Below are 10,752 nucleotides of genomic sequence, written 5' to 3' on the forward strand. Positions count from 1 at the left end.
TTATAAGTGAATTTTTTAGAGCTTATATTGGGTCGAAGAAAAATTGATTAAAAGGAAGTCTTTTCTGTAAGAAGTATATATGGACCATACGAAGAAAAAAAACAATTAAGTAAAATATGTTTTTGATCCGCTGATTCGAAGGGTAAGGTACTTGATCCTGTTTCTAAGAGAACTAAGAAAAATTCATTCCCGCCATAATTTGAATATTAGAAAATAACCGCTTACTGATTGTCGAATGGTTTGCTCTTTCCTCCATCTTTAGCCGAGCAATTACCGATTTTCTGACTGGAGCACGGGTAGATGATACAAGAGCATGTCGGCGTACCGTTAGCGGCAAGCGTGCATTCGCTAAACATCGGGCATTTATGGAAGTTGCACTTGCCTGAAATTCAATCATCAAATGTTGATTATGGTTGCACTACGTCCAAGGCTACGGTCACACAACAGCTTCTGCAGCTCGAGCTACGGTCGTTCTGCAGTTCATGCTACGGTGGTTCTACTAGAGCTCAGGCTACAGTCGTTCTACGGCTCAAGCTACAGTCGTTCAACAGCTCGGGATACGGTCGTTCTACAGCTCGGCATACGGTCGTTCTATAGCTTAAGCTACGGTCATTCTACAGCTCAGGATACGGTCGTTCTACAGCTCAAGTTAGGTCGTTCTACAGCTCAGGCTACGGTCGTTTTACAGCTCAAGCTAGGTCAGTCTAAAGCTTAAGCTACGGTCATTCTACAGCTCAGGATACGGTTGTTCTACGGCTTAAGCTACGGTCGTTCTAGGGCACAGGCTACGGTCGTTCTACAGCTCAAGCTACGGTCGTTCTACAGCTCAAGTTACAGTCGTTCTACAGCTCAGGTTACGGTCGTTCTACGGCTTAGGCTACGGTCGTTCTACGGCTCAGGATACGGTCGTTCTACAGCTCAGGATACGGTCGTTCTACGGCTCAAGCTACGGTCGTTCTACAGCTCAGGTTACGGTCGTTCTACGGCACAGGTTACAGTCGTTCTACGGCTCAGGCTACGGTCGTTCTACGGCTCAGGCTACGGTCGTTCTACGGCACAGGCTACGGTCATTCTACAGCTCAGGATACGGTCGTTCTACAGCTCAAGTTACAGTCGTTCTACAGCTCAGGTTACGGTCGTTCTACGGCTTAGGCTACGGTCGTTCTACGGCTCAGGATACGGTCGTTCTACAGCTCAGGCTACGGTCGTTCTACGGCTCAAGCTACGATCGTTCTACAGCTCAGGTTACGGTCGTTCTACGGCACAGGTTACAGTCGTTCTACGGCTCAGGCTACGGTCGTTCTACGGCTCAGGCTACGGTCGTTCTACAGCTCAGGATACGGTCGTTCTACAGCTCAGGTTACGGTCGTTCTACAGCTCAGGTTACGGTCGTTCTACGGCTCAAGTTACAGTCGTTCTACAGGTCAGGTTACGGTCGTTCTACGGCACAGGCTACAGTCGTTCTACGGCTCAGGCTACGGTCGTTCTACAGCTCAAGTTACAGTCGTTCTACAGCTCAGGTTACGGTCGTTCTACGGCACAGGCTACAGTCGTTCTACGGCTCAGGCTACGGTCGTTCTACAGCTCGGGCTACGGTCGTTCTACGGCTCAGGTTACGGTCGATCTACAGCTCGGGCTACAGTCGTTCTACGGCACAGGCTACGGTCGTTCTGCAGCTCAGGTTACGGTCGATCTACAGCTCAGGTTACGGTCGTTCTCCGGCTGAGGCTACAGTCACAATGAGGCTTAGATTGCTTACTTACCGGTTCAGACAGGTTGTTAGATTATCTGAATGAACCGGTGCCGTAATTTCCAATTATGTATACTTCGATTTAAAGGTAAAATTGAATTCGTCGCCGAGCATGCAACTATATCTGTACTTCGATTTCCGATTTTAAAATCTAACCCCTAGTGTTTCGGTCAAGGCAGGTGCGATGGGTTCGTTAAAGGCCACCGAATCAGAACGAACCAGACCAAATCTACCAATCAATAACAGGGCCAATTCCTAGTTTTTAGATCAGAATAGATTGCTTACTTTTACAGACGCCATGTCTTCCATACGCGGCATCGCCCCGACATACATATCCAACTATACAGGCCCCATCCGACGAACAAGAATCATCTTCAGCCTAAATTAGAATTTGATCTAAATTTCTTTCAATCAAAATAATGATGCTGCTTGGAAATGAAATGAAAAAAGACTTAATGAAGCTATTATGATCGGAATCTTAGAATCGACAAAGCTCTGGGCGCGGATTTTGCTTACCTTGCCGCAGTTACAGAAACACTGACTGCCATCAGGCTGATTGTATCCGATCATGTCCCCGAGACCCGACACTGACGACGGCTCACAAGCGCAATTCTTACACACAATAAAACTCGGCGAAACAGCTGAGGAACCGCCCAACCAGGAAACCAAGCCCACCATCGTCAACGATAGCGATAAACTGTACATCTTGAGCGCTTAGACAGTTCGGTCGAAATTACAATTTTGATCTGAAACGGAATATCTTACTTTCTTAGACAATTGAAGTGTCCAGTACCAGCACGGGACTTAGTGCCTTAATGTTTTAGATACAGCTCGCTCTACTCTAATATAATATAATAATAATCTATTTTCTTATATAGGGCCGTACTAATGGAATTTAATTACGGCGCTTTACTAACCATAAAAAAATAAGAACCATTAAGATTCAGTACGCCTGATGATTGCTAATAGTGTTTAGCCGAAACTTTGCTCTTAATAAATTCTCTTCTATTCAAGTATTTCTAATCTCGGACTGAATCATTGTGGGATTTCTCTCATCATTAAGATACAATAAAACATCAAGAAATTAGTTATCGTGTCAAATCAAAATTGTAATGTTGAAAACAAAATGTTGCTCTACTTGCACTGGGTCCCTCGTTATCGTATCACTACCGCAATCAAAATTGCAATGTGAAAAACAAAAGAATCAACTACTTGCGATTGAATTTTAGGAATCGAGTTAATGAAAATGATTATGTGATCAAAATTATAATGTGGAAAACAACAAGAAAAATCAACTGGAAAATAAACTCAACAAATTCTGATTAGATATTAGGAAAAAATCGAGTTAATGAAAATGATTATGTAATCAAAATTATAATGTGGAAAACAACAAAAATCGTCTGATTGAATGTTAGGAAAAAATTGAGTTAAATGAAAATGATGATATGTAATTAGCTTTATTCTATATATTACAAGATACGGTTTAGAAGGATCCAGTGCTATAGCCCTAACAGGCTGCATTTACAAATAAGACACTGAACCCCTAAATGACTTCACAATCCATCATAAACAATAAGATATTTTCGCTAAATTCTAAAATATGGTAAAAAGCGTAGTAATCTTTTTTTGATAATGAGTATTAAATCTTACCTGCGCAGTATATCCTTACAGACAGATACAAATATTCACAATAGACAGATGGTTTCTAGATGCGCTAGGCTTGCCAGATGATGGGGACAGTAATATGATACCCATTACAATATTCGAGGACTAAAATGGGCTATAAGTGTGATAATGTAAATTCATTGAATTGATTAAACCCGGACTGGGCAATGAGTACTGATTTGAAATATCGAACATCAACTTTTATTTAGTTAAATCATAAAGACCTCGTTTAAGAGTCCATGGATAAGCTGGAGTCATCTATAGCCGAAGACCCTTCTCTGGAGCCGGTTTTACCTAAATCGAAAACTCTTAAAATCAATTTACTTCACAAAGTACTTCAACCTTTTTTGAGAATGTTCTCTCACAATGGGGTAAAGTAACCCGCTAATATGGCATTCTTTACTTTCAGCAACGTATGTTTGATACTCCCATTGTTGATGCCGTAGGGGCTCAGTGCCTTGTGGAGTGGGAAAACTATAACAGATCAGTGCACGACACGATCTGTATATCCCATCTGGAGCCTAATCAGTATGACAATGTCAGATGCAAAGGTTTTTGTTTGTTTTTAAATACACATGAATCGATTCGGCGGAATATAGCTGATCCGTTCGACGTGGTTGATAATTTCCAGCTCAAGAATTTCATATTTGACTGGACGCTGGCTTGTGATTCGTCACATGAAAAGGGTGAGGTTTTTGGTGGACTTAAACATAAGGCCCAGTTTAGAGACTGAAATAATCCCTGTAAATTTTGTAACACGACTGGTTTTAAGGGTTTAGATTGGCCCCAGTTTCAGTTCAAATCTGGGGTGTTTCATATGGTGAATACATTTTGAGAAAATCTTCGCCTCGGAAAATCTCAATTCTAACGCAACGAAGCGAATAGAATTTAATCTATTTCTTTTAATTTCGAAATAAGCTTTAAACCTTTAATACGAATTGATTTCTTATTGATTTGAGTAGAACAATTCCTGAAGATGACTATGAGAATATATTTGAAACGTCGAAAATGTGACATTAACCAAAAGAACCTTTTCGAACTCGTTCTTCTTTTCTAAATGCGGGATTCAACTCCATCAATTGATTTCATATTTCAACGCTATGATTTTATACTATAGGTATAAAATGCGTGCCATTGACTTTATACGTATTCAAAACGTACCCCATCTGGAACCGAATCTCATGAAATTGAGACGCTTGAATTTTGTTTTAATACTTGATATCAAACAAACTGGCGTTGAGCGGTCGCTCGTCGATATTCCGGCATATGTCGAGCCGATCTGGTTACATCGTTAATAAAGCCAAATATCGAACGATGTTAAATAATAATTCGTCGGCTATACGAATATTCAATATTAATATATTCATGATATGTACCGCGGGCCGGGATAAATAGTTGTGAATATCAGTATTCTCGCTTCTGAATAAAGGGAAGAACTGAGTATATAATATCATATAAATCATCATCATCTTTATTTTCATTTTTAATTTCAGTTACATATGGATTATGAAAAATCATTATCAGTGCACTGGTATACATGAATGTACATGTATAACGTATATAGATATAAGTGAATAAATGAATATCAATAAATCATAACATAAGAGTTAATATATTTCACGTTATATATAACTGGAATAGGAGAGGGGGGGAACAGTATAAAAGCCGAGGTTGTAAGTGACTGGCCCCTTAACCCTTCCCTAAACCAAGTTTTCACAGCCACGCAACAACCACGCAACACAGTCACACAACAGTTATGAGTTCAAATTTGATTAACTGAAAAATGATAAAATCAGTTAAAAGAATCACAATATCCGCGATGCAGTAATAAGACGTTATCAATGAAATGATTTTAGACTGAAAGGTGGCAGTAATCACCCGCAATATTTCTATTCAGATAAACCTTCGTCAACTTGAAAATGTGGGATTTGAAATGAACTGATTCCAAACTCTCAACTGTGGAATCGAATCCTGCAAGTTCACCCAAATTCTACAATGTCGACGTCTTGTTCTTCTCACGAACCGGGTGGACTGGCGTCCTATACAGCGATGAAATAACAAAGAGTTCTAATAGTTCTTTATTTATTGATTTGATTAATGAAATGGATAGATTTTGATAATCATAAAACATGAAGCACTAGTATTTCATTCATTATATCTCCCCGCAACATTTCAAAGCCGTCTTTCTAAGCTAAAGCACAGTCCATGAAGCCGAGATTGTTAACGGTTTTCCGTGGAACAGAAGTGATCTTATCTTTCGTCGCACTACAGAAAATAGACATATATAGGCAAATAATTCACATCGCTCTCTATAACAGGGTTTAGAAAAAGAGTTAGAACTAACAGACAGCTGACTGCGATCGAGTTACGCTAGAGATCATGCAATGAAATTGAGTCTGCGACACCGAATCCAGTCTGGTTGAGGTAAAGTATCAGAGATTTGTGGGCCGATCATTGAGTGACTTATCAAATAGACTATACAACAAGGGACACTCCACCGGTGCACACGGCTAAAACTTAAATCTGGTGTGATTAAAGGTTAGTCAGTGAACATACTGTAACCTGTTGTAGTCAATATTGAACTGGCATTTGATGCATCTATGGGTATGTTATCTATTATCAATGTTTTGGTAAATGATAACCAAGATCAATTATCATCAGAAGTTCAGATTTGAGACAAATTCGAAACTGCTCCTTATGGTTGTTTGGAAGTGTGTCTGATAATAATGATAATTCATTTGCGTATAAATCTCAACTGTATCAAAACAGAATCATTGCACTTTGTATATATTATACTAAACATCTAAATATTATAGCATATTAAAACAATTTGTCTAGAACAGTGTTGAGGCTGCAGTCATTTGGCTTGAATCAATCGAACAGAAACAACACTTACTTTTCGGTAAGCCAGGAAACTGCCTGCGCTTGAGTTATCGGACCCAACTGTTGACCCAAATGTTTCGCCAATATTCCAGCCTGTAATTCAAAAATTGGAAATAGTGTTGTGTATTCGGAAATATAGTACGGTCTCTCAATGTCCGAGTGTGCACTTGTTGTAAGAGCTATGGCACCAATAATACGGAAAACGGACAGAAATAGCAAAATCTAGAAAAGAAATCTGAAACGAATAGATATACTTACAATATGAGGCGCTGACATCGATGTACCTAGAAATAAAGCAACCGAATATACATTGGATTTTCAGTTGAATTCAAATTTTCCAAGGCGGCCTATAGGACCCTATTGGCTGGAGGGCCAATCAAACTGTAGATAATGAATTCAAACCTAATATGTTTTGAATATTATGGAACTTCCATTTACAAACAATCAACCATGCGGCCAAAGACAAATTTCCAATTCGATTGTTTTATGTTCCATTCACAATTCACGTACATCGATTATTTAGTTAAGATGCTTACCCGAAAAGATCTCGGTTGCTTGATCTCCCTGGTTCGAAGCGGATATTATGTTCATGCCCGGCGCTAGTATCTCGACGCATCTTCCATAATTCGAGAAATAACAGAATTTGTCGTCTCGATCCGTGCAACCGGCAGATATCCTGAAAGTTTGAAACTTTCAATTGTCGATGATTGATGATAGATCGTGAATTTTCATGATATTCATTTCCTATTTTTTACGTACGATTGTTTGGCACTGGCAGGCGAGGTCTGGCAACTGTCCATTCCCTCATTTCCGGCGGCTACGATAAACAGAACTCCTGCATTTACGGCCTCATCAACGGCATCGTTCAGCGCTTTACTTTTACTGCCCCCTAGCGACATACTAAAAATTAAAAAGTGACAAAAATTCCAATTCATACTGTGGAAGACTGGATACATAAATCTATTCGCCAGAGGCGGCAGTTGCTCAATGTTGGTCAGAGTTAACTAGGGAATAGTTGACATAGTGACTTCTTCAATTCTTACTATGATGTTCATCGAATAGTTATCTTTAACCAACCCTTTGAGCAACCGACCCCAAGGTGTAAGAAATCATTCTACATATTCTTGGATAAGGAAGATGAAAAAATGTAGTTAATAATCAGCATCAGCAAAGCTTACTTACTTTGCAAGAGATTTTTTGTTGGTTTTTGACGTGTGGTCATTGACTAGCCATTGTATACCTCCCAGTATTGTCCCGACTGTACCCGAACCAGTACGGTCTAATACTCTTACTGCTATACCCGTCGCGTGCTTGGCTAAACCATACGTCTTTCCCAAAATGGTGCCTGTTCGAATTGATATCGAATTTATATCGAAGATTTACTGAGCTTTATGGCCATTCGATGAATTATGCCGTCAAGTACTCCGACGCTTATTCACCAGAGGTGTCTTGATAAGAAGCACTAGGACCTTAAGGGTTTGGGTTTCATTTAATGGTTCGAGTGGGACCCAGTCTTTCTGAAAACTCACCGGTGACATGAGTTCCGTGGCCGGCCGGGTCATCTTGTGGTGATGGATCATCAATTGTATCGGTTCCCTGGAAAAACCGTTAATCTTACCATACGCGATAATCGGATTTTTTGGTACTTAAACGTACTTTCAAATTTGTCTAAAATTATGTGAGATCGAATATGATTTTTAAATCTAGCCCTTACCCAGGTGACTCTACCTTCAAACTCGTCGTGAGTCAGTCGTACACCGCTATAGAAAACAATTAAAATAGAAAACAATGAAATAGTCGAATGAAGTTTGGAATACAGAATTTAACGGGAAAATTACGATGGAAATCAAACTTCATCAACAACAACTTACGTATCTACGACATAAACTGACACACCTTCTCCAGCTCCATCTACAAGTCAAAACCTACTTGTGAATTTCTAGTTCGAAGTTTTCGGTGGTAAATAATAAGAGAAAACAAAATAAACTTACTATTGTAATCGTACAGTCCAAGATAATTTGGTTCACGTTCCGTAGTTCTTTCTAGGCCCTGGAAAAAATGCTGCAAATTATTGTACTTACGGACTGCAAATAATGTCCGGATTAGACCAAAATCCGGATTAAGCCGATCCGGATTAGGCGGCTTTGACTTAAGTTTGCTTATATAAATTCATCTATACCCAGGGTGCGTAAGATTGTTCGTGACACAAAGCTTCTCCGACACGTACTCCTTGACTAGGTTGTTTAATTAACATCATCGGTTCACTGACGGCTCTGTTGGCTTTGAAAATCCTATTGGATTCCACGTAATCTACCACTACTGATGATTCTATCATACCCACCAATCTATAAGGAATTATGATCAAAGATATTTCAACTATGGCAGCCGAAAGGGCAAGTGACAACGATAGATAAGAAATGAGAAAATCCAACTCCTTCATAACTCGATACGCCTTAAAAGAAACTCTTGAAATGAAACTCTTGAAACGACGCGTCTGGGGCCGGTTCCAAACTCAAAGCTTAGATGTGTTCTCTAGCCAGTTTTCGCAGGTATTTCTGTTTTCTCTTTTACAAGCCGCGTTAAGTGTTGCAAAATTTCTTTAAGAGATGATCGAAGTTCAATTTATTCCACTTACTGTTTGGGCATTCGGACGTGGTGAAGTTGTAGACGCCCGATCCTGAATCGCCCTAGAGTAGCGCAGTGGTGACAGCCCAAACTCTTCAACAGTTCTTCCGTGGCCGCAACGTGTTTATCAACTTTTCAATAGAATAAATCTGTTTTAAGATCTCAGGAAGGAGTTCAGAGATATTCAAAAATCATTAGAAGCAGAAACAGTTAAGATCTAAATGAATTTAGCCTGAAAAATTGATACCTTGTTTTCTTATTTCTGCTGAGCTTAAAACCCAGCCGGCCACATACATAATCTACCTTTAACATTACTTTTTTTCAAAATGGTGACTAAGCTAACCAGTACTGGTAACAAAATTTATTGCAGTTTACGAAATGGCTCGGCCGATTAGAAGAAACTGTGTATCATTTTTTTAGCCTCATAAATTCATTTTTACGTCAATATCAAAACGCTGATGGTCCTACAGTCGTTTCGTTTCAGGGATTTAGGATATTTATGTATAGAATCTAGTTCGTTATGCTTACCATCTGTGTGGGAGACATTTCGTTTGAAAGCAATTATGAATTCATTCGGTATCACATCGTGATGGCTGCTGCTGTTCGTGGCTCCAAAAACCGAGTCTCGATAAAATCAACAAAAACACATAATAAACACCGCCCTACCGGTTTAATGTTAGGACGAGAAAGGTTAAAAGTTTTGGTTGGAATTTGACTAAAATTAGTTTCCTATTAAATTCAAGTATAGATTTAGAATCTTAACCAAGAAACTGACTTAAGATTTTCCTCAGAATAATAGATTTATTTGTTACGGAAATCTCCAAACCGACTTACCAAAATTACAAAGAATTACAATTATTAAAAGGACGTATCCTTGCACGATATGCATCTTGTAAAACTGGTCAGGAGTGTTTTTAAGATTCCGCATTCGTTTATAAAATGCTAGCTCACTGTTAAAACCCCCGTGACAATCGATCAGTCTTGTGATTATATTTTTGTTCTAGATCCTTTTAATCTTATAATATTTGAAATGTCAGATTAATCATCACCAACAAAATTCGGGATATCGATCTATTCTAACTGCGCTGTGATAAGGGGTAGAAATTGCCCCCGTTTTCTTGACCACTAGACCTTTGAAACGATGCACTTCAACTATCTTTTTGGGCCGTACACAATAGCTTTAGAATGTGTTAGGGATTTTGTACTTCTGGAACCGAGCCTTAACTCGCTTCGTGTTACGCGGAAAAAAAGATTGAGTGAGAGCAATTCATTAATAAATTAAAGCAAATCATTTATTTTTCTGTAATTGTTTTTACATTATATTTATATTCGCACAAAATTCATTAGCGGCTAACGATGAGTCGAGATTCAAAGAAACTCGGTTTGTCAGCCGAAACCTTAATGTTTTAACTCCTACAATTCCCTTTTTAGTTATGTTTGAAATACTAACACTCGTAGTTAATTGTTTTCTGCGAGGAACTGAAACTAAAAAATCCGGCGCCGAATAAGTTTTTCCTTATTAACTTAATTTCGCAAATGTTTTTGAAATCAGAAGATAATTTCCTACATATTTCCGAGGTTTATCTTTGTGAGTGAAAAGGATAAGTCTTCCGGAATCCATTTTGGTAAGGAAAACGGTGTTTGTTGGTGTATAAGAAAGTCATTGTTTTATGTGCGAGTTCCTTACAGATTTGAAAGTAAATTTAGACAGGTGGGAACGGGTCGTTTCGACTTCTCAATATATACAATAAAGTCTGAATTGAATTTAACTGGTCGAGTTGGTAACGGATCGGCCGGGGAATACTTCCAGGTCATACCTAATTGCGCGA

General features: G+C 39.1%; 2 protein-coding genes across 2 annotated transcripts; both read right to left on the bottom strand.

Moving 5' to 3' along the window:
- Positions 1–2,012: 2,012 nt before the first annotated feature.
- On the bottom strand, positions 2,013–3,434 carry LOC141912952 (uncharacterized). The gene is made up of 3 exons (XM_074804388.1): positions 3,401–3,434; positions 2,267–2,496; positions 2,013–2,129 (listed from the first exon to the last, which is right to left on the bottom strand). Exons 2-3 carry the CDS (start codon positions 2,453–2,455, stop codon positions 2,013–2,015), a joined length of 306 nt encoding a protein of 101 aa, XP_074660489.1. The 5' UTR covers positions 2,456–2,496; positions 3,401–3,434.
- Positions 3,435–5,601: 2,167 nt separating this feature from the next.
- Positions 5,602–8,209, bottom strand: LOC141912953 (uncharacterized). Its single transcript, XM_074804389.1, has 8 exons — positions 8,195–8,209; positions 7,828–7,894; positions 7,481–7,643; positions 7,058–7,198; positions 6,835–6,974; positions 6,557–6,582; positions 6,312–6,391; positions 5,602–5,680 (listed from the first exon to the last, which is right to left on the bottom strand). Exons 1-8 carry the CDS (start codon positions 8,207–8,209, stop codon positions 5,602–5,604), a joined length of 711 nt encoding a protein of 236 aa, XP_074660490.1.
- Between the last annotated feature and the right edge of the window lie 2,543 nt (positions 8,210–10,752).

The sequence above is a fragment of the Tubulanus polymorphus genome, chromosome 11, assembly GCF_964204645.1.
Source record: "Tubulanus polymorphus chromosome 11, tnTubPoly1.2, whole genome shotgun sequence".
Classification (NCBI taxonomy): Eukaryota; Metazoa; Nemertea; class Palaeonemertea; order Tubulaniformes; family Tubulanidae; genus Tubulanus; species Tubulanus polymorphus.

Coding starts and splice junctions, on each gene's coding strand:
- LOC141912952 (XM_074804388.1), bottom strand. CDS start 2,455: ATGTACAGTTTATCGCTATCGTTGACGATGGTGGGCTTGGTTTCCTGG. Junction 2,130..2,266: donor GTTTCTGTAACTGCGGCAAG/GTAAGCAAAATC, acceptor ATTCTAATTTAG/GCTGAAGATGATTCTTGTTC.
- LOC141912953 (XM_074804389.1), bottom strand. Junction 7,644..7,827: donor CCACGGAACTCATGTCACCG/GTGAGTTTTCAG, acceptor CAATTCGAACAG/GCACCATTTTGGGAAAGACG. Junction 6,975..7,057: donor CCTGCCAGTGCCAAACAATC/GTACGTAAAAAA, acceptor TCAAACTTTCAG/GATATCTGCCGGTTGCACGG.